This window comes from Mustelus asterias, chromosome 3 (genome assembly GCF_964213995.1).
Source record: "Mustelus asterias chromosome 3, sMusAst1.hap1.1, whole genome shotgun sequence".
Classification (NCBI taxonomy): domain Eukaryota; kingdom Metazoa; phylum Chordata; class Chondrichthyes; order Carcharhiniformes; family Triakidae; genus Mustelus; species Mustelus asterias.
Genome location: NC_135803.1, coordinates 72,547,390 through 72,574,989, shown reverse-complemented (window position 1 = coordinate 72,574,989; position 27,600 = coordinate 72,547,390). Strand labels below are relative to the sequence as shown.

The window sequence follows — 27,600 nt, the reverse complement described above, 5'->3', positions numbered from 1 at the left end:
GCAGAGAAAACCTTTGAGAACAGGTTTTCAAACAAAGCAAATCAATGGAAACATCAGGCTAGTTATCTGGTGAAAAAATTGACACACTGAGTGCGAGCAAATGTTTCTGTTCTGAAAACATGAGATTAAGGGTGGCCCATCAAATAAAGGCACCATCATCAGTTTCCCAATAAAACTGGGTTGGCAGAACTGCAAAAGATCTTATTTTGCATTTATTGATAATAATTTTGACATCTTGGGACTGAAATTATTTGGTGGTCTATTACCCGCACCATAACATCTTTTCCTCTCCAGCAACAAAGTCCCTCACCTTAATGGGGACAAAAGCTATTTTGTTTGCTGTTTAGTATTTGCAGTTTACTCATAAGTGATAACAAAACTTGTCCCTGTCCCCTTTAACCTGTTCCATGCCTCTAAATGCAACTAATAGGCTGGTCAGCCAAGGTTAGCTGACCACTCACTTATTCTTCTGCCATCATGGATGCACACTGACAGTTCTGCAAACAAAAGACAAATCAGAACTCTCCATCTTGGTCTTCCTCATCCCAGCCACATGACTCAATTTGTCCATCTTGTGGGAAATCAACTTCCAGGTCATAAACAAACTCTGGGTCATTGGGTTTTCTTCGGTTCTTTTCAAACAGTTCATCCATAATTTTTTTCTTTTTTGCCAATTCATCATCATCAAGTTTGTTGAGATCCTCTTCTGGGTTGATAGACCTTTCCCTCAGGATGGCCTTCAGACTCTGGTCAAGGCTCAGTCCATTAAGGCTATCCCGCAGTACCTGGTATAATTTCTGCAGCTGCTGCTGTGACACGTGATTCAGATACACTTGGTGCCGGGGATTATTCTTCATCCGTTCTGCAGCTTGGCTGCAATCTATGGTCAAACATTTTCAAAAGGAGAAAATATATTATATACTGTCACGATTTAATATTTCTCCCATTTCTTTCCTTTTTATCCCTTCTAACAACATTGACTCAACTGAAGCATAAACAAGGAAGCAAATAACTTTGAAGTTATTCAAAGGTCAAATAGCAGGGGAAATGCAATCCCAGTGTAGAGTCTTTTGTGATGTCAACCTGGCCTTTGGCCCCTTCCCCCAAACTGATATCCAATGCAGTTCCATTTTAGGAGAGTAACCTCACAACACCACACTGTCCATGAATGCAGAATTAATGTGTGAATGTATCGAGGGTGGCAAGAGGAGATTCAGTGGTAACTTTCAAAAATACTGGAAGGGGTGACATTTACATGGCTGCGTGGAAGAGCCTAGGTGTGGGACTATTCAGATAGCCCTTTCAAAGAGATTGCACAGACATGATAAGCCAAATGGCCTACTGTATAATTCTATGATTCTAGAGGAATGAGCTGAATGGCTGTGTCCCACTCCCGGCTTTTCTTGTATAAATATAAATCACTGCAGAACATTGCATTACCAGAGTGCACATCAAGAATTTGGACATGGTGTTTAGTGAGTCCCACTTAATTTTCCATCCATCAGGGCTAACACACTGACCTCATCACCTGATTTCCTGATATGTGCCCCAATTTCTGAGCCCTCATTGTCCCATTATTGGCATTAATTTGTAGCCCAATTTCTCATCTGTTATAATTCAACTGGTCCTCATAAAAGGAAAGGAAACAGGAATGGAGTGAAGTAGTCTCATTCTTGTCCAATATACATAGGATATGGCACAATAGGCATTTCAGTCCAGCCAGATAATGCGGATGCTCATTTTCTTTTTGATTTGATTTATTATTGTCACATGTATTAACATACAGTGAAAAGTATTGTTTCTTGCGTGCTATACAGACAAAACATACCGTTCATAGAGAAGGAAATGAGAGAGTGCAGAATATAATGTTACAATCATAGCTAGGTTGTAGAGAAAGATCAACTTATTTTTTTACTCATTCTCGGGATGTGGGCATCACTGGTTAGGCCAGCATTTATTATCCATTCTAATTGCCCTTGAGGTGGTGGTGGTGAGCTGCCTTCCCTGGCTAGTCCAATTCAGTTTCTGGTCAATGGTAACCCCCAGGATGTTGATACTTCATGTTCATGCTCCGCCCGAGTCTCCTCCCATCTTCTCATTTAAATCTATCATTATAATTCTCTATTCCTGTTTCCCTCATATGCTTGCCTTAAAACATCTTTATTATTCGTTTCAATTGCTCCCTGTGATAGTGAGTTCCACAATCTCACCATTCTTTGGACAAAGATGTTTCTTCTGAATTCCCTATTGGGTTTCTTGGTAACTATCTTCTATTGATGGCCACTAGTTATGCTCTTCCCCACAAGTGGAAACATTCTCTGTCAAAACCTTTCATAATTTTAAAGATCTCTATTAGGACACCCCTTAGCTTTCTTTCTTCAACGAGGAAAAAAAGAGATCCAGCCCGTTTATCTTTTCCTCTCATGAAAGCACAAGCGTAACAGAGGTGATGACACCCCACCAACGTGGGAAAATGTTCCAAGCCACTTTGGTGCACCTTCCTGTGAGGAGTGAGATGAGCTATTAACTTTGTATTATTTTGGTGGTTGGCAACAGACACACATTGGAAGAACTCACAGTTCTTCAAATCAACTATTCATCCAGATCAATATTTGTGGACATATTTCCAGCATGAAATCCTGAGCAGGTTTAATTCGCTTCTTAAAGAAATAAATACAAAAACATGTGCTCCAAATCTCCATTGATGTTTAAAATACTTCACAATCAATAAACTATCCCTGGAGTGTGGTATATAACCTATGCAGATTGTCACTACATTGTTTGTTGCAATATGTTACACTTAACCAAAAGAGTTTTCATGTTGTGAGATAGCTTCTCGTGGTTTAAGTACATCTTCTTAACTTGCTCCCACCACTTACTATACCAGTGGGCAAATGTGTAGTAACCTAGTGCAATGTAGTTATATTACACAAAATGTTCTAAATTTGGAAAGGAAAATATTCTCTTCATTGTGTTTGCTCTTTTTAACAGTCTAAGCGGATGGAGAATTTCACTTATTCAGCATGCTTTACTGAAATCGTAGCGTACAGCACTGCAAAAGCATTCCATAAGGTGATCATTGTAATTTCTCCCTTTCTGTTATGATTAGCATCTGTTTGAATGTTGCATTGTTTGATGGCCTAATTGGGAATAAACATAAAACTAGGTTCTCACCTGAAAATTTGGAGAAATTTCGAACAGGTATCAGCCTTTGTCGGGTTTTTTTAGTATTTTCATCGTCATAGATTAAAACAATGGCAGGTGGTTTGAACTTAACACCACACTTCCTTGGAATGTAGGCCATCTTGCTGCAGCCACAAGATCCTTTCAGCCTGCAGGCAATGGATCAGCAAGGTTCAGAGAATTGGTGAAGTTGTGACACTCAACTGGCTCCAGGAATTTTCATAACCCTTTTTTCTACATTTTAAAGCATTGGTGAAGAATAATCCACAAGGAATATCCTGTATGGAGAGAAAAATAAGTAAAGTACAAGTGTCTGAATCTCTCCTGTAAAATTAGAGGAAAAACATTGTGTCTCGAACAGATGGCAGTTTGTGGCAGCAGTGTTGAATACTGGTGTATCATAACTCTTGAGAATAAATGGAACAGGTCCATCTATCTATCTATCTGCCTGAAAAATGCTTCAATTAGCATTGGTACCTTCCAGTAACTTCTTGAAGTAGCCATTGGTCAGAAGCAAAAAACTTTACAAGTATGTATCCACAAGGAATTTGACTATGATCCTCAAGAATAGTGAGCCGATCATGTCTGCATGTAGGTGCTTTCCATAAAGGTTCACTGCTCAGCAAGCGTGCCCAGAATCAGTGGCTGATTTTTTCCATTCCTGGGACCATGAGCTTAATAGTAGTTCTTCACTGCATTGCTGGTTGGAACCAGACAGGTCAATGTAAATTTGGGCCTTCCTGGTCCATATGGCATATTTACTTACTGAGCCATTAGGAAAACTCATCTTACAATATTAATGATATATGGTACACAATATTTTATTCTGCTTCACTATGGTCCTTGGTTGATGTGAGCATCATTCACAAATATGTTGAACAATCATTTTTCTAACCATAGCCCTCCATCTCTGTCCTAAATTTGGTGACAGGAAGAGTTTTTCTTTTGACGTCAGCAGCCCAGTTGACCTAACGGGTGAGACTCGTCATTGTGGGCTCCAACTGTGGCTACACAAAGGGACCTTTATCCTGTTGAACAGTGGCTAGTGAAAGGCAATTTAGAACAGGATGACTGTTTGAAATTGTCAACTCATGCCCAAAGACACTGAAAGGAATTGTAATGCTCACCACAGTCCTGGCTGAGACCAATAAACTCAGCCCAGAGATGGGTTGGAAACTAGGACTACACAGTGCAATGGCACACCAAGCATATCCATAATGCGCGATCATGAAAGCCAAATTTAATTTTAAAAGGTGAATTATCAGACAGTTTTGACTTTCAAAGCTGTAATTGGTGCCCCAAAGAAGCTGCCTGGTTGACAGGATGTGATGAAAGATAGGGGTTGGTTTTCCATTACTCAGCAGCTGTTTGTAACCAATGTCATATTTTTCAACGCTGGTAACATTCTGTGCTACTGTTAGCCTTGAACTTTCCATAGGTGTTTTCAATAAACAGCTGTAAAATTATTCAGTTCTAAATAACTTACAGGTGGTTCAAAAGGACATACGAATTAGGAACAGGAGTAGGCCAATCAACCCCTCAAGCCCGTTGTGCCATTTCGTAGATCATGGCTGATCTGATTGTGGCTTCTACCTTCCTGCCTGCCTTCGATATCCTTTGCCTCCCTTGTCAATCAAGAATCTATCTAACTCAGCCTTAAAAATATTCATTGACCTTGCTTTCACTGTTCTTTGGGGAAGGGAATTCTAGGATTAACAACCCTCAGAGTAAAAAAAAATCCTCATCTCTACCTTAAATTGGAGACCCCTTATTTCTAGACCAGGCTTGTTCAAAGATCTGGGGGTCAGATGTGGCCTTCTTAGCCCTTCAGCGCAGCCCCCGGCACCAGTTTTCAAAATGACTTAACTTGTGGGTTACGTGGTGCAACCTTTCTGTTGTTCTGAAACATCAAAGATAGCTGGGTCGTACCCTGGTGGTGGTGGGAGGGATGTTTCCTTGTGCATGTAGGAAGGTGGAAGGTCCCCCCTCGTGCATGTGGGCAGGGGGGGCCCTTTGTTTTATTTTGCAGATCCGAGCGTCCTTTTCCCATCCCGCAATGTGACGGCATGGGCCATGCCTCCAGAGTTTTATGCACAGAATGCTGGATTGTCTGAAGAGAATGCCAGCTATGCAGCCTGCGAGCTGTGCACCAGTTTTCTCCCCTCAGCCAGCACTCTGAAGAGAATGGAAAATTCCTTCCATTGCTTTGATTTCCCAGGACAAACTATGCCCTAACACGGATTCCACTGCCCTCCCGTTAGTCTCAGCCTCAATTAGACTGTTTTCAGATTCAGCATTCTATTTGAGTTTGAACAGATTCTACTCCCATATCCTTTCCATCACAGTAAAATCACATGCTTCTGCACTGTTTCAACCCCTGTGCTGCTGCAAGCTGCATCAGTGCCTGTCACAGTGGTGGGCAACCTGCAGCCCGGGGGCCACATGCGGCCCATGAGACATTTTCTTGACTGTTGTCCACGCGCAGGATTGCCACAATAATTCCACTGGTTTCTGCCCGTGTAGAGTTTTCCTACCAGTCTGATTAAAGTGACATGCACGCAAAGCAAAGAATCGTGCTGATTTCACATAACATTGACTGAGAGCTGTGCGCTTCCTCTGCATCCAATCAAAGCATGAATATTTATTTTGGTTTTGCCATTTGAAGTTAATAGTTCTATTAATATATAAATGATTCAGCATTTTCTATAATTCATTAAGCAATATTTGGCGTGTACTAAATGAATTCAGTCTCATTCATAGGGTCATGGTTAGTGAACATGCCCGATTTCAGTCTTGCAGCACACTGAGATGGAGGGGGTCTTGTGCGGTCCACTGAAGAGCCTAGGTTGCCTACCACTACCTACACTCGACTATTTCAGAACTCTTCTGGTCATACTCCCCCACAAACATCAACATATCATTGACTCCCAGAACCACAATAATTCAAATGTACACAATTAGAAAGTATAGCACAGAAACAGGCCATTCAGTCCAATAGGTCAATGATTATGCTCCACACTAGCCTCTTCCTACCTATCTTTGTCTAACCCCATCAACGTTTCTTTCCATTCCTTTCATATGTATTTTCTCAAGTGCATCCAAGTGATTCACCTAAACTATCCCATTTGGAGTTCTACATTCTAATCACACTCTGGACAAAGAAATTTCCTTTGAATTCCCTACTGGACTTAATGGTGACCATCTTATACCCTCCCAGTTTTGGCTCCCCCACAAGTGGAAATGTCTTCTTCTACCCCTTTCATAGAATCATAGATCAGTACTGAAGGAGGCCCATTGAGTTTGCACCGACTCTCTGACAGAGCATCCCACCCAGGCCCTATCCCTGTAGCCCCACGTATTTACTAATCCCCCTACATAGCTTGAGACACTAAGGGACAATTTAGCAAGGCCAATCACCTAACCTGCAATCAAACTCCACACAGATACTCACCCAAGGCTGGAATTGAACTTAGGTCCCTGGCGCTGTGAGGCAGCAGTGCTAACCACTGTGTCACCATGTGCTGCCCATCTTTCTTATTGAGCCCTTCATAATTTTAAACATAAATTTAATTTTTGTTATCCTTGTGCTTAAATCCCTTTGTAGCAACATTCCTGTCTATCTCTGTAACATCCTTCAGCCCGACAATGCTGTGCAAAGAGTCCAGCCACCATGTTCTAGAATTCACTTATTAAACCATTCTGCTTCTCCATCTCTTCCTTCTGTTATCACCTTCTCCAGTGAAACTTCCAATTTTTCATTATAGCTCTGACAAGTGCCTACCGGATAATATTACTTCAAAGGCATTATCAAAAACAATATTGATATTGCAGCTCCTCAAATACCAAAGCAGCCGGTGCCCATTTACAGCAAGACCTGGCTAACATCCAGGTTTGGGATGATAAATGGCAATTAATGTTTAGGCAATGACCATCTCCAACGAGAGAGAATTCAATCATCTCCCCTTGACATTCAATGGCATTATCATTGCTGAATCTGCCACTATCAACATCCTCACTAAGGCTCCTTCGACAGCACCTACCAAACCCGTGACTTCTATCACCTAGAATGACAAGGGTAACAGATGCATGGGAAAATCATAACCTGCAAATTCCAAGCCGCACACCATATCACCATTCTTTCACTGATGCTGGGTCGAAATTCTCAAACGCCCTTACAAACAGCACTATTAGTGTACCTACACCACATGGACTGTAATGGTTAAAGAAAGTGACTCAAAATCACCACCTCAGCGATAATTAGGGACGGGCAAAATAGCTAGCGATGCCCATGTCCTTTGAAAGAAAGAAAAAAAAACAATCTTACAGCTTTTTTACTCTCACTGTGATGAGTTACTAACATAACTGCTATTTAGTCAGTACTAAAATACTCACTGGTATTATTAGTACAACACCCATTCACCACTAATAAAGCCTTCTATAAAAGAGGACCCTGGAGGCAGTAACCACCACCAGAAGAGCCAGGGAGAAGTGGATGAATCCAACTGAGTCCAGGATGTGGCTGCAGAGCAGAGCAGGCACATTCCCCTTACCTAGGAATTGGGGAAGCAGTGGACCATTCAGCAACTCAGCCCGCACTGAGTTTGAAAGGAGAGTATAAAAACAAATAGTGGCACCACAGGAAAACCATGGTTGGTAAGAAACTGCTGTTGGGGATTGTCTTTAAATCGCTGTAAATTAGCAAAGTGTATTTTTTAAAGAAGCAGCGACACTTGGATTTAAATGAGAAACATCAGGAATAAGGAAAGTCAGGACCAGAATAATAATATAAGTAATCCAAAGTAAAATAAACGTAAGGGAAGTAAAGTTAAGACATGGCAGGGCAGCTCTCGAGTGGAATGCATGACCTTTAATGTGAAGTTATGGATGCTCCCGGTGCCCTAGACAACCATATGTGCAGGAAGTGCTGCCAGTTCAGAAACTGAGCGGCGGCTGGAGTCACCGTGGAGCTTCCGTGAGGCTGAGAGCTACATAGTTAGCACGTTCAGAGAGATGGTCACAATGCAGATTAGTAGCTTGGAGACAGAGAGGGAATGGGTGACTGCCAGAAAGTCCAGGAGAACCAGGCAGATAGTGCAGGCTTCCCCTGGGGTCTCGCTCAGAAATTGGTTTCCCATTTTTGAAGCTGGTGAGGGCACTAGTTCCTCAGAGGAGTACGTCAGAGCCAAGTTCAAGGCACCACGAGCGGTTTGGCTGTGCAGGAGGGGAGGAAGAAAATAGTGAAAGGGGATTTGTTAGTTAGGGGAACAGATAGGCGTTTGTTTCTGTGGTTGTGGATATGACTCCAGGATGGTACAGTGACTCCCTGGTTCCAGGGTAAAGGATGTAACCGAGTGGCTGCAGGACATTATTCTAGGGGACGGCAAATAGCCAAAGGTTGTGATCCACATTGGGTATCTAGGAAGGGGGATGTGGTTCTGCAATCATATGGTCCTGTTACTTGCCACTCATCAGCCCAAGCCTGGATTTTGTCCTGGTCTTGCTGCATTTGGACATGGACTGTTTCAGTATTTGTGGACTTGTGGGTGGTGCTGAACATTGCGCAGTCATCAGGTGTTCAGAAAACAGGAAAAGAGGGAGAGGTGGTGGTATTAAGGAGAACATTGCAGTGCTGGAGAAACAGGATATCCCAGGGGGTTCAAGGACAGAATCAATTTGGCTAGAGTCAAAGAACAAAAAGGATGCAATGACATTTCTCGACATGGTATAGAGGCCTCAACTAGTGGGAAGGATGTAGAAGATCAAATTTGCAGGGAAATTACAAAGAGGTGTAAACATTATAGAATAGTTATAATGGCAAACTTCAAGTATAGACTGGGACAGTGGTAGTGTAAAGGGTGGAGAGGAGTAAACATTCCATGATTGTGTTTATGAATCTTTTCTACAGCAGTATGTATCCTGTGCAACAAGAAAGGATGCATTGTTGAACCTTGGAAATGATATTATGCCCTTGTTCAAAAATGTTGGTAAGGATAAGCCCAACAATTAGGACCAGTCAGTTTAACGTCAGTGGTGGGGAAGCCCTTCAAGCCTGCTCCACCATTCAACATGATCATGGCTGACCCTCTATCTCAATGCCACACTCGGAGAGCTCTCTGCATGCCTTTAGAGTTTAGAATTTTATCTATTTCCTTCTTAAATATATTAAGTGATTTGGCCTCCACAGCTCTAAGTAATAGAGAATTCCAAAGATTCACCATCCTCCGATTGAAGAAATTTCTCCTCATCTCAGTCCTAAGACTGAAACTGTGACCCCTTGTTCTGGATCCCCCCAAAGTCAAAGGGAACAACAACAGCCCAGTCTGTCTAGCCCTGTCAGAATTTTCTAAGTTTCAATTAGATCCCCTCTCATTCTTCTAAATTCTAGTGAATACAGGCCCAGTCAACCCAATCTTTCCCCATATGACAATCCTGCCATCCAAGGAATCAATCTAGTGAACCTTCGCTGCACTCTTCTCCATGGCTTTCTTAAATAAGGAGATCAAAACTGCACACAATACTCCAGGTGTGGTCTCACCAAGGCCCTGTACAGCTGCAGCAAGAGACCTTTGCTCCTGTACTCTAGTCCTCTTGCAATGAAGGCCAACATACCATTTACCTTCCAAACTGCTTATTATACCTGCATGCTTTGTGCATCAACATTTCCCAATCTACTGTAAGGGACCTATGTTTGTTTTTACTAATCTTTTTATACACTCATCGAAGAAGCTTTTATAGTCTGCTTTGTGTTACTTGGAAGTTTACTCTCATACTTTATTTTTCCCCTCTTATGGCCAATCAACCTAACCCGCACATCTTTGGACTGTGGGAGAAAACCGGAGCACCCGGAGGAAACCCACGCAGACACGAGGAGAATGTGCAAACTCCACACAGACAGTGACCCAGCCGGGAATCGAACCCAGGTCCCTGGAGCTGTGAAGCAGCAGTGCTAACCACTGTGCTACCGAGCTGCCCCTATACCATCTCTCCAGCCATGCATTTATCTGGCTATTCTATGCCTGCTCTCACTAGCACATGGCACTGGGATAATCCTGACATTCCTACATTTGAGGTCCTGCTTTTTAATTTATTTCCTCGCTTATATTCTGCTTTCAGAACCTCGCCACTCTTCTTGCCTCCATCATTGGTACCAATATGGACCATAAGCTCTGGCTATTCACTCTCCACTGTCAGAATGTCCTGCAGCTGCTCAGTGACATCCTTGATCCTGGCACCGAGGCAGCAACATAACATTCTGGTGTCATGTCTGCAGCCACAGAAACATCTATCTGTTCCCTTAATGATAGAATCCCCATCACTATTGCTCTCCTGCTCTTCATCCACCTGCCCCACCCCCACCCTCCCCCCGCACTACCTCCCTGGTGCTTTTGCTCTGTCCGCCGGTCACCATCCCCTTTCTACCTGTGTACTCTTTACCTGCGGTGTGACTGTACATGCTATCCATGAAGATGTCATCCTTGCGGATGTTCCACAGTGACTCCAGTTACAACTTCAGCTCTAAAACGTGAATTTCAAGTAGCTGCAGTGGTAGGCACTTCCTGCACACATGGTTACCCTGGAGACTGGAAGTGTCTCTGACTTCCCACATCGCAATGTGGAGATGCTGGCGTTGGACTGGGGTAAACACAGTAAGAAGTCTAACAACACCAGGTTAAGGGTAAGGCTTTTGCTACCAAATAAACCTGTTGTTGTTAGACTTCCCACATCGCACCAGAGGAGCATTCTACATGGTCAACCTACTCTGCCATGACTTAAACAACTCTCTTAACTTTTATTTCTCCAGTTCAGAGCATGTCAAAGATGATAGAAATACTCACCAGGTGCTACTTACCAAGGCTGTTGCTCCTCTTTCCCAGGAAAGGTTCACTTGGCTCCCGTCACCAAACTCCAATTGTCACACTCTATTGCAGCCCAAATACACACTCCAGTACAGACAAAAGCACCACTTTAAGAATGCCTAATTTTATACTCAACCAGCCTCTGGAAACCTGTTTAAGCCAGTTGGTCTAATAAGCTAAGCTCTGACACAGGGTCATCCAGACACAAAAACATTGGTTCTGTTCTCTTTCCACAGATGCAGTCAGACCTAGTGGGATTTTCCAGCATTTTCTGTTTTTGTATCTAATTAATTGCCAATGCAGCAAAGCCCGAATTAGCCTTGTTTTAAAGCTAAAACTAAAACTCACCTTCTTCCAGCCCAAAGAGCAACTTTTAGTTCATTGCTAATTTAAAGAAAAACTAGACTTAAGGTAGCAATTAACCCTTATTTAAACCCTTAAATTCCCTTGGTCACCAAACTCCAATTGTCACATTCTACTGAGTCAATATGTGCACTCTAATGCAGATTTGATAGAGGTATTCAAAATCGTGAGGGGACTGGACAGAGTAGATGGGGAGAAACTGCACCTGTTCTTGAAAGAATCAAGAACGAAAGAGCGCAGATTTAAAGTGATTTGCAAAAGAAGCAAATGTGATGCGAAAGAAAACTTTTTCATTCACAGAGTGGTTTGGGTCTGGAATGCATTACCTGGAAGAGTGGTAGAGGCAGGATCAAGCGAGGCATTCATTAGATGATTATTTGAATAGTAACAACGTTCAAGGGTAAGGAGAAAAGGCACTAAGTCATAATTCTCATTCGGAGAGTTGATGCAGACACAATGGGCCGAATAGTGTCCTTACGTGCCGTAACAATTTTGTGAGCAGTTTGATAGAACACTTATTAATTACTAAAATAATTTCACATCTTTAAATAGTAACTAAATGGAAAAAACCCCAGAAAGTCTTGTATTTCTATAGTGCTTTATACAACCACAGGGCATCCCAAAGCACTTTGCAGCCACTTAACTTTTTTCAAGGCTGATCAGTTTTTACTGTCACGTAGGAAACATGGCAGATAGATTTGCACACTGCAATTTGCCACTGGGCTATATTGGTTGTGGGATACACTTTGGACAGAACTCCCTTGTTCTTCTTGAAAGCAGTGCCAATGAAATCTTATATCCACATGAAAGAGTTTAATGCCTCAGCGAAAAGATAGCACCTCAAACAGTGCAGCGCTCCCTCAGTACTGACAATTCCACAGTGCAGCGCTCCCTCAGTACTGACCCTCCCACAGTGCGGCGCTCCCTCAGTACTGACCCTCCCACAGTGCGGCGCTCCCTCAGTACTGACCCTCTGACAGTGCAGCATTCCCTCAGTACTGACCCTCCCACAGTGCGGCGCTCCCTCAGTACTGACCCTCCCACAGTGCGGCGCTCCCTCAGTACTGACCCTCCCACAGTGCGGCGCTCCCTCAGTACTGACCCTCTGACAGTGCGGCGCTCCCTCAGTACTGACAATCCCACAGTGCGGCGATCCCTCAGTACTGACAATCCCACAGTGCAGCGCTCCCTCAGTACTGACCCTCCCACAATGCGGCACTCCCTCAGTACTGACCCTCCCACAGTGCGGCGATCCCTCAGTACTGACCCTCCCACAGTGCGGCGCTCCCTCAGTACTGATCCTCTGACAGTGCAGCATTCCCTCAGTACTGACCCTCCCACAGTGCGGCACTCCCTCAGTACTGACCCTCCCACAGTGCGGCGCTCCCTCAGTACTGATCCTCTGACAGTGCAGCGCACCCTCAGTACTGACCCTCCCACAGTACTGACCCTCCCTCAGTGCAGCGCTCCCTCAGTACTGACCCTCCATCAATGCGGCACTCCCTCAGTACTGACCCTCCCACTGTGCGGCGATCCCTCTGTACTGACCCTCCCAAGTGCGGCGCTCCCTCAGTACTGATCCTCTGACAGTGCAGCATTCCCTCAGTACTGACCCTCCCACAGAGCGGCACTCCCTCAGTACTGACCCTCCCACAGTGCAGCGCTCCCTCAGTTCTGACCCTCCCTCAGTTCTGACCTTCCCTCAGTGCAGCGCTCCCTCAGTACTGACCCTCCCACAGTGCGGCACTTCCTCAGTATTGACCCTCCCACAGTGCAGCGCTCCCTCAGTACTGAGCCTCCCACAGTGCGGCGCTCCCTCAGTACTGACCCTCCCACAGTGCGGCGCTCCCTCAGCACTGACCCTCCCACAGTGCAGCACTCCCTCAGCACTGACCCTCCCTCAGTACTGACCCTCCCACAGTGCGGCGCTCCCTCAGTACTGACCCTCCCACAGTGCGGCGCTCCCTCAGCCCTGACCCTCCCTCAGCCCTGACCCTCCCACAGTGCAGCACTCCCTCAGCACTGACCCTCCCTCAGTACTGACCCTCCCACAGTGCGGCGCTCCCTCAGCACTGACCCTCCCTCAGTACTGACCCTCCCACAGTGCGGCGCTCCCTCAGCACTGACCCTCCCTCAGTACTGACCCTCCCACAGTGCGGCGCTCCCTCAGCACTGACCCTCCCTCAGTACTGACCCTCCCACAGTGCGGCGCTCCCTCAGCACTGACCCTCCCTCAGTACTGACCCTCCCACAGTGCGGCGCTCCCTCAGCACTGACCCTCCCTCAGTACTGACCTTCCCACAGTGCGGCGCTCCCTCAGCACTGACCCTCCCTCAGCACTGACCCTCCCACAGTGCTGATGTAGGCGACATTCCCTCAGTGCTGATCCTCTGACAGTGCGGCACTACCTCGATACTGACATGAAACTCTCACTAGCTTTCTTCCTCTCATTAATCACTAAAATAAATCTTATTTTCTCTCAATACAAACCTGAACTGAGCCTTGACAACCTCCCTGTCCCCATGGTAACCCAGCCAGTAAAAAACCCCTCTCCGCGGCCGACTGATGCAATGCTTGAGATTTTTTTAAAAATCATCTCAGCCAGAAACCTACTTTAACACTAAAAATAGTTCTGCAGAACGAAATATCCGTAACTCTCTGCATCTCGCTACTTCCTGTCAAGGAGAGACTATCCACTGCAGGGATTGAGTCAATGTGCACTCAGGCACTGCTCAGGGCCGCTGGCAGCCGGGGGTCCTAGGCCGGGCCTGCACAGCCTGGGGCTAAATTTAAAGCCATCGTCCGGGCCGGCTGGCCGGAGATAAGCTGGATGGGTGTGTGTGGAGCGCTGCTTATTGTCGGGTGTATTTGTGTCGCTTTTATCACAGGTAAGGGCAAATGAGCAAGAATTTCACTGCTGAGGGAGCGCCGCACTGGCGGAGGGTCACTGCTGAGGGAGCGCCGCACTGTCGGTATGGAGGAAGTGCTGCGGTTTCGGAGGGTTGGAAGTGTCAAACACCTCTTTTACCCCCTGTCACCGGCAGGTTGTGGGCAGGACGCACTCACCCCAAACTCTGTCTCTATGGAGTGTTGTGATCCTGTCTTTTGTAGAACAATTCCAGTTCTCTGCAATATCTAGTTGGATCCAGTCACTGTCAGGCAGGCAAGGAACAACAGAACTAACATTCCCTGAGCTGCGCAGCTATAGTTGGCATTCTCCTAGCCTTGAGAGATGATGGGAACACAGCACCAGAACCTTGGTCAGGTCAGATGAAATCACCTGTTTGCATTCCCTTTGGCTGAAAAGGTGATTCTGGAAAGTCAATGTTTGCCCAAAGTGTAGGAAGGGGTGGCACGGTGGCACAGTGGTTAGCACTGCTGCCTCACAGCGCCAGGGACCTGGGCTTGATTCACAGCTTGGGTCACTGTCTGTGCGGAGTCTGCACGTTCTCCCCACGTCTGTGTGGGTTTCCTCTGGGTGCTCCGGTTTCCTTCTACAGTCTGAAAGATGTGCTGGTTGGGTGCATTAGCCATGCTAAATTCTCCCTTGGTCTACCCAAACAGGTGCCGGGGTTTTGCCACTTGTGGATTTTCACAGTAACTTCATTGCAGTGTTAATGTAAGTCTGCTTGTGACTAATAAATAAGCTTTACTTTAGCTTTGATCTGCTAAGTGTTTCCAGCAGTTTTTGTTTTTATTTGAAGCTGTCACTTGTCATTGGTGTGGGATTATCGCTGTTGTGATGTTGCAAAATTGTCTACTGCAGCACAATAGTGAGAGTATTTGAGTATAGGATAAGGATGTTTTACTGCAATTGCATAGACATTGACGAGACCAAACCCTGAGTATTGTGTGCAGTCTTGGTGGCCTTATCTGAGGAAGAATGTCCTTGCTGTAGAGGGATTGCAGCAAAAGTTTACCAGGCTGATTCCTGGGATGGCAGGACTATCATATGAGGAGAGACTAAATTGTTTAGGATTATATTCACTGGAGTTTAGAAGAGTAAGAAGGGATCTCATAGAAACTTATAAAATTCTAACAGCGTTAGACAGGGTAGATTCAGAAAAAATGTTCCTGATGGTGGGGAGTCAGAACTAGGGATCATATTTTGAGGATAAGGGACTGAGGTGAGACAAAATTTCTTCACCCAGAGAGGGGGGAATCTGTGGAATTCACCACCACAGAAAGTAGTTGAGGCCAAAACATTGTGTGATTTCGAGAAGAAATTAGATATAGCTCTTTGGGCTAAAGGGTTCAAGGGATATGGGGGGGAAGGCAGGATCAGGGTTTTGTATTTGATGATCAGCCATGATTAAAATGAGTGGTGGAGCAGGGTCGAAGGGCCAAATGGCCTGCTCCTTCTATTTTCCATGCATGTTTCTATGTAAGCACATGCTATCTCTTGTTAGATCCCTCAAAAACCATATCCAGTGTATGTTCCACCTACACAATGGCAATGTTAAAAAGAATTGTATATGTGCGTGGATGACCAGAGACTAAAGCACAATCCCTAGTCTAACATACTTGGGAATGACTCTAAACAGGACTCCTTTTGGGAACATTTGAAGGATACAGCAGAAAAGGTCAAAACCAGAAATGACCTACTAACTAAACTTCCTGGATCCACGTGGGGTGCTGCTGTCACAACACTCGGGATCTCAGGATTTGACATACTCCTCAGTGGATGACTGCACACCTATCTGCTGAAGGTCATCTCACACTCAACTTGTTGACACTCAATTGTATCCAGCAATTTGCACCATAACTGGAACTGTCTGCTCAACACCTCTCCCCTGGCTTCCTGTCCCTGCAAACATCATTATGCCTCACATACGCTTACTGATGAAAACCCACAAGCTTGTTTAATTTATCCATGCTGCACCTTACGTATGTCTCCATGGTAACATGTTCAGCCCACCTATTGCCTACTTTCCATTTAACATCCCAACAGAACACCCTTTCTTTGCAAGATCTATCAGCAGACAGACATACTTTAGATTAACAAATGGGCAACACAAGATGACACTAATAAGTTCCTTGTGACAAACCATTCTGTCGAATAGCAGGCTTTGTGCTGCCACAGTGATAATGGTCCTTGCTAAAAAAGGTTCAGGACAGTCCAGGGCTTATCTGCAGTCAACCTTCACCACTGGGGCCTTAGTACAAACTCCTTAAGTACTTGTGCAAAGACAAATTATGTTGCATTTTACCAAGGAGGATCCTCTCTACATACTAAGTGGTGGACTAATCATCTTAAACTCAGCAAATGAGGAGGCTATTGTTTGGCTTCAGGAATTTGCATTCACTAGATAATAAAATTTCTGCTGATGCCTGTTTGCAGGGCTGATGTCTACTTTGTAGATTCTGAAACCACCTGTCACCATGGAGGCAAATTCCTGCCAAAGCTGGTGTCACCATTTGCCTCAATCATCACACACTTGCCATTAGTTGTGATTGGTGTTGAGAGCTTTCAAGTCTCTTTTGACAGTAATTTGGATGCTCTGTTGGTCCTATGGCATGGGGTTTCTCCACATGCAGCATATCTTTGGGGATATGGTCATCTTCCATCCTGTGTATATGCCCAAGCCAGCAAAGCCATCTTTGCTTGATTGACATGAGTGCTTTGTGTGCTTTGCCCTAGAAAGAACTGCTTCATTGGTCACTGTAACGCCAAGGATGTGTTGTAGACAGCGGAGATGAAAGTTCTTGATCAGTGGGTCTAGGTTGTTCAGGCTTTGCTGTCTTACAGCCACTTGCTGACGAGACAGGCCTTGTTGACGAGCATCTTGGACCTGTGGGGCAGTTTGCTGTTTCTCACTTACGGTAGCTGGAAATCTAGAAACAAACCTTAAATTTTAATGTGGTTACCATAATTTCAAGCACCCAGACAGGGATTGGAACCCCCAGGTTAAATGTCTGAGGATTACAGACTAAACCACCCAGGCTCCCAGTTTGCTGTTTCGGCATGCCCGTTTTGTCAGTCTGCCAAAATTGGGTGCTGCCTTTCTGATGTGTTTGCTGAGGTCTTCATCAAGGGACAGGTTGTCATAGATCCAGGGAGTGCAATTTGTTCATTGCTTCCAGCAGATTTTCATTGAGTCTGATCACAAGTGGAGACAAAATAGCCTAAACCAAATGTTGAAGTTTTCTTGACACTGATGGTGAGGGAAAATATGACACTGGTATGGGCAGACAACGCATGAGCCTTTCGAGTTGGTCCTCTGTCTGAGCAACTAATGTGGCATCATCAACATCAGGTCCTCTGATCAGGACATGCTGCACTTTTGAAATAAAAACAAAAAATGCTGGAAAACTCAGCAGGTCTGGCAGCATCTATGGAAAGAGCAAACAGTGTTAACATTTTGAATCCCTATGACTTCTTCAGAGAGAGACCGGGGTGGGGGAGGGAGCGGCTCAGACAGTGGATGCCAATGAGGGGGACAGAGAGGGAGACTGGGGGAGTCGAGTGGGAAGGTTGAGAGACACGCCAGGGGTCAGTAAGGGTTGGGGAGAGACATTGCTGGAGTCAACGAGGGAGAGTGAAAGTGCACGCGGAGTCAGTGAGGAAGGGAGAGAGAGTGAGAATGCAGGAGTCAACGAGGTAGGGAGAATGAGTGTGTGCAGGAAGGGAGGGAGAGAGACAGGGAATACAATTCGGGGTCCCAAGTTTAGTGAACACAGTGCTGACACTCTGGATTTCAGAGAACGCATAGTGCTTCCATCACCAACCCTTAGGTCTCCCTGTTACTGCACTATTAAAGTTGTAGCATTCAGTTTATATTGCCTTCCCTTGTTCTTCCTTTCCAAATGCATCACTTCACTCTCCTCTATTAAGTTTCATCTGCCATGTTTCTGCCCATTGCATCCGTCTGTACTTTTCTCAAGTCTTATTTCTTGAATTATTTCCAAGTCCAGATATATAACAAAATAATGGTCATAATGTTGGGGAACCCCTGGGAACACCACCTTTGTGAGCTAATTTTGATTCCATGTGCTTTAAAACTTTATCAGATGCCTTTTGGAAATCCATACACAATTGACCTACCTTCATCAACCCTCTCCATGACTTTAAGAACTCAATAAAGTGTGTCAAAAGTTAGTGATCAGCTCAAAAAGGAGTGTTTTTCACTTGTTAGTCAAATATCAAGTAGCTATACAGCTAGGGAGCCATTATTCTCCCTTCAATTTACCAATATGACGACAATGTTTGAAGAAAGACTTGCATTTATAAAGCATCTTATTATCTCCAGACATCCCAAAGCACTTTACACTTAATGAGATACTTTTGAAGTGCAGCTACTGATGTAAGTTAGTAAACGTGGCATCTAATTTGTGCGAGGCAAGATTCCACAAAGAGCAATGTTAAGTTTATTTATTCGTGTCTCAAGTAGGCTTACATTAACCCTGCAATGAAGTTACTGTGAAAATCCCCTAGTTGCCACACTTCAGCGCCTGTTCGGATACACTGAGGGAGAATTTGGCATGGCTAATACATCTAACCCACATATCTTTTGTACTGTGGGAGGAAACTGGAGCGCCTGGAGGAAACCCATGCAGACATGGGGAGAATTTGCAGACTCTGCACAGACAGTGACCCAAGCTGGGATTTGAACCCGGGTCCCTGGTGCTGTGAGGCAGCAGTGCTAGCCACCATGCGGCCTAAGTGATAATGACCTGACATTTCTTTTAGCGATGTTGATTGAGGGATAAATATCAGCCAGGTTAGCAGGGATAATTAGCCTGCTCTTCTTGAAGAGGGTGCCAGAGTTCACTTGTGAGAACAGACAGGGCCTTGGTTCAACATCTTATCAGAGGGGAAAATGGCCCCTCTGATAGTGCAACACTCCTTCAGTACAACATTCAAACATAAGCCTTGATTCTTGTGCTAAAATCTCTGGAGTGGGATTTGACTCCAAAATCTCCTAAGGTGAACGCCACCAACTGAACAGGCTGTTCCTTGAAAATCAACTTAATTGCCTGTTAAAAGCAAAATCCCTGCAGTATAAAATCTCCCACTTTCTATGCCTTTTCGCTTTGACAAAGAGTCATCTGGACTTGAAACGTCAGCTCTTTTCTCTCCTTTCAGATGCTACTAGACCTGCTGAGATTTTCCGGCATTTTCTCCTATGATTTCATTGTCTGTTAGTTGCTTTGGGATGTCCTACAGTCATCAAAGATGTTACATAATGCAAATGTTATCTACCTCCTTTCCCTCTCTTTCAAGCCTTTTCTCAAACAATTTGATCAATCTTACACATATCATTCTGACAATTTTCTAAACGTTATTTAGCCATATGCTACATGTTTCGTATTTGAATCCCTGTGTCTTCAGTTTTCCTTGGGAGACCTACTTCTTCTAGAATTCCAGTAGCAAGCCTTTGGATTTTTCCAGAATTCAGCAGTGTGGTTTTTTTTTTTGGGAAGAAAATTTTCTTCAGAATGTGTTGTTGCAGTGTTAGTGCGAGAAGAGAACACAGATGGGAAATTTCAATGAGTAACATGAAAATTAAGAAAACCATATTCTTTGCTTTGAATTTCTTAAATTTTGTAACTTTTTTTTACCTGTTAAATAAAGTCAAGAATCAAATGCTTACTGTTCTTGTTTGTACAGGCATAGATCCATTATACTCTGAGCCCTGGCTGCAATCAGTGAGTTTGAACAGACGCATTGTAAAGAATGGATTTCATAGGTAAGAGATGTAAGAATATGGGTATGTTTCCACATTATTTTCATACAGGATAGCAAATATAAGCAGAATTAGTTTGTTGTGGGAAATTTACCACTTCGGAGTCAGACTTGGAGGTTTCAATATTACAGTTTTATTTCGGACACGAAGCTTTGGGAGAAAGCACTGGCACTCTGCAGTATTTGGCAGCTACCTTCTCAATTACACAATGGTAGTTGATCATTTTTATACCTTTTAGACAATAGGCAGTACGGACATTAGCCGTTAACACATCGTTACAAGTGGAGTAGACAGATACGGACATCGACAGTTAACACATCGTTACAAGCAGACAGGTACGGACATGGACAGTTAACACATCACTGTTCATAGAATGGATACATTTATGCAGTTATGTCCTCTATCAATGACTGGTTTCAATCTATACATTCAGTGGCTGATCTTGTTACATTTATGTCCCCATCTGTGTCTGACATTATTAGACTCATTGTTCTGGGTCTGCTCTTATCTTAAAGTGCCTCAAGCTCTGACCAACTTCCTGCAGCAATTCAGATACTGCAGGTTTTAACTTTTTGTGTAACTGTCTGTGCCAAAAGCCAGCGCCTTTTAATGTCCCTTCCCAGGTAACCATTTTGTGTGCCAGGTAACCATTTTGTGTCCATCACTTTAATTCCACCATAACACTCCCCCTTTTTGGTCAGGATTATTATTTAATAATCCTCAGACTAACAAACTGCATCTTCACAGGTAGAGGTCCATCTTCTTCTTTCCTTCTTTGTAGCTTTCGACGTCTTCAGGGGTTCCTATCATGTATTCTTCCTCGATGGTTACACTGGCTCCTGGCACAATTCGTGTCACCATTGCTTTGCAACAGACATTAAGGCATCCAACAATTAGGCAACAGACAATTACAATTGAAATGAGTATGATCAGTCCATGCAGTAAATAGGATCCCCAGGATCCCCCCACTAGCCATTCCAGCCAGCTACTCCTTTTCTTGGGTCCCTGTCTGAAGTTATCAAGCTGTTTTCTGATGTTATTAATGACTTGGGTAATGTTATAGGATTCGTCTGTGACATGGGTTATGCATTTGTTTCCTATGATTGTACATACTCCCCCTTGTGCTAACTGGTAGTCCACTGCATATCGTGTCTGCTGTGCATATAATCTCAATTTAGCCATTTCTTGGTTGACAGCCTCCAGTGAGATAGGACTCTGAGGAACCCGTATCCCAGTGATGATCCCATTGTGCCCGGGGTTTCCTAATCAGCGCAGAATTCTTTGCTGATAGCCCAGGTTACTATCTTTCTCCGGATATGCCCCTTCTGAGAACATGGAACAGTGAGTGGTCCTATTGTTCCTACTGCAAAAAGGATTGGGAGGGTTGGTGTTTCTGTCGTGTAGGTACCATGGAAGAGGAATACAAATCCCCTCTCAGCCCGGTAGCATTTAGTGTCTTGATTATTAGTTTGTGTATAGCGCCAATTGCTCGGTTTACTTGACTCCCCGTTTGATCCCACCACCTGGTAAGTATCAAACGGGTATGTCCATTCGGCTGAGCTGACATGAGTCCCATTACACTGTCCACAAATGAGCTGCCTCCCCACGGTTACATTCAGGCATTTCTGTTCATCACAGGTGCAAGTAAACTGACCCCTATTTACCCGACAGTGCTGACGGACACACTGCGTCTGTACGCAAGAATCATTCTTGGGGACCAAGGCATATGCACATCCCCATCCCTGCCCCAAAAAACAAAGCGGATAGCTTGCATTATCTGAGCAAGCTCTTCCTCCCACCTGTTGGAGCCCCCTGCTCACACAATCTGTGGGATTTACAAGTTCCACACATCTTGGTTCTGCCAATTTTGCGAATCCCGGGATAAAACTTCGGCTCTAGTTAAACAGTCCTAGCACCTTCCTGACCCCTCTTACGGTGACGGGTCGCGGCATTTGTTGTACTGCCTTCTTTCGGTCTGTTGGCATTTCTTTAAGCCTTGGGATATAAGGTGTTCGAAGTACAGGACTTGTGCTTTCCCGATTTGTGCCTTTTTGGGGCTCACCTTTAACCCTGCGGTTTTTAGTTCGTTTAATACTAGATATAGTGCTTCTTGATGTCCTGACTTGGATTTTGAAGCTATTAAGATACCATCTACATATTGTAGGATCGTGCTACCCTCTGGTAGTTCTACCCTGTTCAGGATGTCACTCATTACTTGATGGAAGATAGCGGGGCTGTTGTGGAATCCCTGTGGTAGGCGAGTCCAAGTGTACTGTTTGTCTCCCATTGTAAAGGCGAATTTGTCTTGGGATTCAGGATCCAAGGGTAGGGACCAGAATCCATTGGCTATATCCAATACTGTGAATATTTTGTGCTCCTGTTCCGTTCCCATTACTGTAAGCGGCTACTCTTTCTAGCCTTGCTCTTGTCTGGGATTTCTCCTCTTCACCTCCCAGTACGTCACTAGCCCATTCTACCAATTCATCGTAATCTTGGGACATAATCACTCCCATTTTTAGGACGGTTTGGTGAGCACTAGAGAGTCCATCCTTGAAAGCCTGGATGAACGCTCGATCCCCACGGCCTGGGTTTCCTTGCCCTGAGCATTCCTGGTATACTTGGAACAACCGTTCCCCGTACTCAGAAGCTCCTTCCCCCTTTAGCTGTTTGGTTGTGGTAATTCTGCTCCAGTTAGTGGGAGCATTCCCTAAAACTCTCTGAATTTCTGTCTTAAACTGGGTGAAGGGTGCCTGTTGGGCATCTATTTTTGCTGTTAAGGCAACTACATGTGCCCAACGTTCCCCACTATAATCTTGTGCTGGAGGAGCGGCGGGTCCACCTGCTACCTGCCTCCACTTATCCGCTGGACAGGCTGCCCTGACCAGTTGGTGTACGTCTCTCAGGTGTAATTGGTGTCCTACCCATATTGTATCTAATTCTTCCCAGAATTTAGTGTTTGTGCTTCTAGGTTGTAATTTACCCAGGGAAGCCATTATCTGCTGCCTCTCATCTGGTGTGAATGGTTTATAATTCGCTTTTGGCTGCACATCTGTTCCCCCTCGGGTTACTGGCACTAAGTTGTGTTCTAGCGCTTCCCACTCCTCTGGAGGAGCGGTTGGTCCCTGTCATGTGGACTCATAAGGAGGTAGAGGAACAGTTTCCCCTCTCCATTGATTCTTTTCTAACACTCGGTTTCGTTTCTCCAGTTCCCTTACTCTGGATTCTAACTCTCTAATCTTTTCTTTATCTTCACTCCACTTTTTAGTAGAGGTGACTACTTGCTCAATTAGTCCAGCTAACTGATGTACTAATAATACCCCTGTCTTCTTTGTCTTGTTTCTCTTTTCCCCATCTATCCACTTTCTCTGCTGTTCTAAGGTCTGAGAAGCATCCCAGCCATCCCTTTGCATCCTCTTTATTAACGCTTGCCTGTCTGTCATGTACACTTCAATAAGAGATCCTGCAGGTCCTCTCTGAACTTCTTTATCTGCCATCTCGCAGACTTCACTACCCCCTGTCACTGTTGCCTCCTTGGCAACGTGTTTTAGGTACCGTACGGCCACGATTACTCCCTACTAAAGTGTGCTCTCTACCGTAGGGACTTCACTACCCCGGCCACTATTACTACTCTAGCACTGTGTTTCTCTACCGTCTCAGGGTTTCAATTTATACTCACGGCTTCCACTATTACCGCCTCGGCAATGTGTTTCTCCACCAGAGTCAGGCTCCAGGTCAGAGTTGATCAGCTCCTTTTCCGCACCGCTTTACAACATTGACAGTTCAGTATCCAACTATACAAACTTTCATGCAAACAGGTGGCAACTCTGCGTTTGTTCGCCACTACAGAGTTTGATGTTAACCGACCTTTGCCACTTGTGCTTCACAATCCTAAGTGCCCTTGTGCCTCTACGCCCACTTCAGGGTCCTGACCTTCGTGTGGGGGATTTTCCCTCTTAACAACCGGTCTAAGCATGCGCGTTTGAGACAGGCACTTCCTTGTCCTCTAGTCGGTCAGCACTAGTAACAGTTCCTTATCACTATCAGCAGTTAGTACTTAACACTATACCATATACAATCAATACTTATCACTATAAATACGCCTTAATTTTTAACCCCTTTTAAACTGTATTGTTGACCCCGTCTGACTCCCACAGATTCAGTGATCTCTACCCCGGATTTCCGATCGTGGCCAATCAATCGAACTTGCCAGCAATGAGATCCTTGCCGACTACGCCAATTGTTGTGGGAAATTTACCACTTCGGAGTCAGACTTGGAGGTTTCAATAATACAGTTTTATTTCGGACAAAGCTTCGGGAGAAAACACTGGCACTCCGCAGTACTTGGCAGCTACCTTCTCAATTACACAATGGTAGTTGATCATTTTTATACCTTTTAGACAATAGGTAGTACGGACATTAGCCGTTAACACATCATTACAAGTTGAGTAGACAGATACGGACATCGATAGTTAACACATCGTTACAAGCAGACAGGTACGGACATGGACAGTTAACATATCATTGTTCATAGAATGGATACATTTATGCAGTTATGTCCTCTATCAATGATTGGTTTTGATCTATACATTCAGTGGCTGATCTTGTTACATTTATGTATTTATGTCCCCATCTGTGGCTGACCCTATTATTAGACTCATTGTTCTGGGTCTGCTCTTATCTTAAAGTGCCTCGAGCTCTGACCAGCTTCCTGCAGCAATTCAGATACTGCAGGTCTTAACTTTTTGTGTACTGTCTGTGCCAAAAGCCAGCACCTTTTAATGTCCCTTCCCAGGTAACTATTTTGTGTGCCAAGTAACCATTTTGTGTCCATCACTTTAATTCCACCATAGAACATTAGAACAGTACAGGCCCTTCGGCCCTCGACGTTGTGCCAAGCTTTGTTGTGCCAAAACCAAGATCAAGCTATCCCACTCCCTATCATTCTGGTGTACTCCATGTGCCTATCGAATAACCGCTTGAAAGTTCCTAAAGTGTCCGACTCCACTATCACAGCAGGCAGTCCATTCCACACCCCAACCACTCTCTGATTAAAGAACCTACCTTGGACACCTCCTATATCTCCCACCATGAACCTTATAGTTATGCCCCCCAGTAACAGCTACATTCACCCGAGGAAATAGTCTCTGAGCATCCACTCTATCTATCCCCCTTATAAACCTCTATTAAGTTGCCTCTCATCCTCCTCCGCTCTAAAGAGAAAAGCCCTAGCCCCCTCAACCTTTCCTCATAGGACCTACCCTCCAAACCAGGCAGCATCCTGGTAAGTCTCCTCTGCACTCTCTCCAATGCTTCCACATCCTTCTTATAGTGAGGTGACCAGAACTGCACACAATATTCCACATGTGGTCTCACCAAGGTCCTGTACAGTTGCAGCATAACCCCACGGCTCTTAAACTCAAACCCCCTGCTAATAAACGCTAACACACTATAGGCCTTCTTCACGGCTCTATCCACTTGAGTGGCAACCTTCAGAGATCTGTGGATATGAACCCCAAGATCTCTCTGTTCCTCCACATTCCTCCGAACCCTGCCGTTGACCCTGTAATCCGCATTCAAATTTGTCCTACCAAAATGAATCACCTCGCACTTATCAGGGTTAAACTCCATCTGCCATTTTTCGGCCCAGCTCTGCATCCTATCAATGTCTCTTTGCAGCCTACAACAGCCCTCCACCTCATCCACTACTCCACCAATCTTGGTGTCATCAGCAAATTTACTGACCCACCCTTCAGCCCCCTCCTCCAAGTCATTGATAAAAATCACAAATAGCAGAGGACCCAGCACTGATCCCTGTGGTACACCGCTGGTAACTGATCTCCAGTCTGAAAATTTTCCATCCACCACCACCCTCTGTCTTCTGAGATAGCCAGTTACTTATCCAATCGATCCCTCTCTCCCACACCTCCTTACTTTCTTCATGAGCCTACCATGGGGAACCTTATCAAACGCCTTACTAAAATCCATGTATACGACATCAACTGCTCTACATTCATCTACACACTTAGTTACCTCCTCAAAGAATTCAATCAAATTTGTGAGGCAAGACTACCCTTCACGAATCTGTGCTGACTATCACGGATTAATCTGCATCTTTCCAAATGGTCAGAAATCCTATCCCTCAGGACCCTTTCCATTAATTTACCGACCACCGAAGTAAGACTAACCGGCCTATAATTGCCAGGGTCAATCCTATTTCCTTTCTTGAACAGAGGAACAACATTCGCCACTCTCCAGTCCTCTGGCACTATCCCCGTGGACAGTGAGGACCCAAAGATCAAAGCCAAAGGCTCTGCAATCTCATCCCTTGCCTCCCAAAGAATCCTAGGATATATCCCATCTGGCCCAGGGGATGTATCGACCCTCAGGTTTTTCAAAATTGCTAATACATCTTCCCTCAGAACATCTACCTCCTCCAGCCTATCAGCCTGCATCCCATTCTCATCCTCAAAAACATGGTCCCTCTCCTTGGTGAACACTGAAGAAAACTATTCATTCATCGCCTCTCCTATCTCTTCTGACTCCATGCACAAGTTCCCACTACTATCCTTGACCGGCCCTAACCTCACCCTGGTCATTCTTTTATTTCTCACATAAGAGTAAAAAGCCTTGGGGTTTTCCTTGATCTGACCCGCCAAGGACTTCTCATGCCCCCTCCGAGCTCTCCAAAGCCTTTTTTTAGCTCATTCCTTGCTACCTTGTAACCCTCAAGGCGACCCAACTGAACCTTGTTTTCTCATCCTTACATACGCTTCCTTTTTCCTCTTGACAAGACATTCAACCTTTTTTGTGAACCATGGTTCCCTCACTTAGCCATTTCCTCCCTGCCTGACAGCGACATGCCTATCAAGGACACACAGTATTTGTTCCTTGAACAAGCTCCACTTTTCATTTGTGCCTTTCCCTGACAGTTTCTGTTCCCATCTTATGCTCCCTAATTCTTGCCTAATCGCATCATAATTACCCCTCCCTCAATTATAAACCTTGCCCTGCCGTAAGGCCCTATCCCTCTCCATTGCAATAATGAAAGACACCGAATTATGGTCCCTATCTCCAAAGTGCTCTCCCACAACCAAATCTAACACTTGGCCCGGTTCATCACCCAGTACCAAGTCCAATGTGGCCCCACCTCTTGTCGGCCTATCCACATATTGTGTCAGGAAACCTTCCTGCACACACTGTACAAAAACTGCCCCATCCAAACTATTCGACCTATAAAGGTTCCAATCAATGTTTGGAAAGTTAAAGCCACCCATGACAACTACCCTGTGACCTCCACACCTATCCATAATCTGCTTTGCAATTTCTTCCTCCACATCTCTATTACTATTTGGGGGCCTATAGTAAACCCCCAACAACGTGACCGCTCCTTTCCTATTTCTATCTTCAGCCCATATTACCTCAGTAAGCAGATCCCCCTCGAACTGCCTTTCAGCAGCCGTTAAACTATCCTTGATTAACAATGCTACTCCACCACCTCTTTTACCACCTTC

The 27,600-nt window shown here is 44.8% G+C and overlaps 2 protein-coding genes across 4 annotated transcripts in view; one reads left to right on the top strand and one right to left on the bottom strand.

Annotated features, from left to right (window-relative positions):
- Positions 1-182: 182 nt before the first annotated feature.
- cep19 (centrosomal protein 19) lies at positions 183-14,040 on the bottom strand. Its single transcript, XM_078209191.1, has 3 exons — positions 13,893-14,040; positions 3,175-3,461; positions 183-880 (listed from the first exon to the last, which is right to left on the bottom strand). Exons 2-3 carry the CDS (start codon positions 3,302-3,304, stop codon positions 516-518), a joined length of 495 nt encoding a protein of 164 aa, XP_078065317.1. The 5' UTR covers positions 3,305-3,461; positions 13,893-14,040; the 3' UTR covers positions 183-515.
- A 36-nt stretch (positions 14,041-14,076) lies between these two features.
- Positions 14,077-27,600, top strand: part of pigx (phosphatidylinositol glycan anchor biosynthesis, class X) — a 44,221-nt gene continuing 30,697 nt past the window's right edge. For 2 of the 3 annotated variants that reach the window (XR_013497438.1, XM_078209189.1), the window contains exons 1-2: positions 14,077-14,290; positions 20,014-20,092. Coding sequence is in view for 2 of the 3 variants with exons in the window: in XM_078209189.1 (XP_078065315.1) it covers positions 14,233-14,290; positions 20,014-20,092 (137 nt within the window). In the remaining variant the exon portion in view is untranslated. Of the gene's footprint in view, positions 14,291-20,013; positions 20,093-21,285; positions 21,431-27,600 lie in introns of all 3 variants that reach the window. The other variant, XM_078209190.1, reaches the window with a different exon arrangement.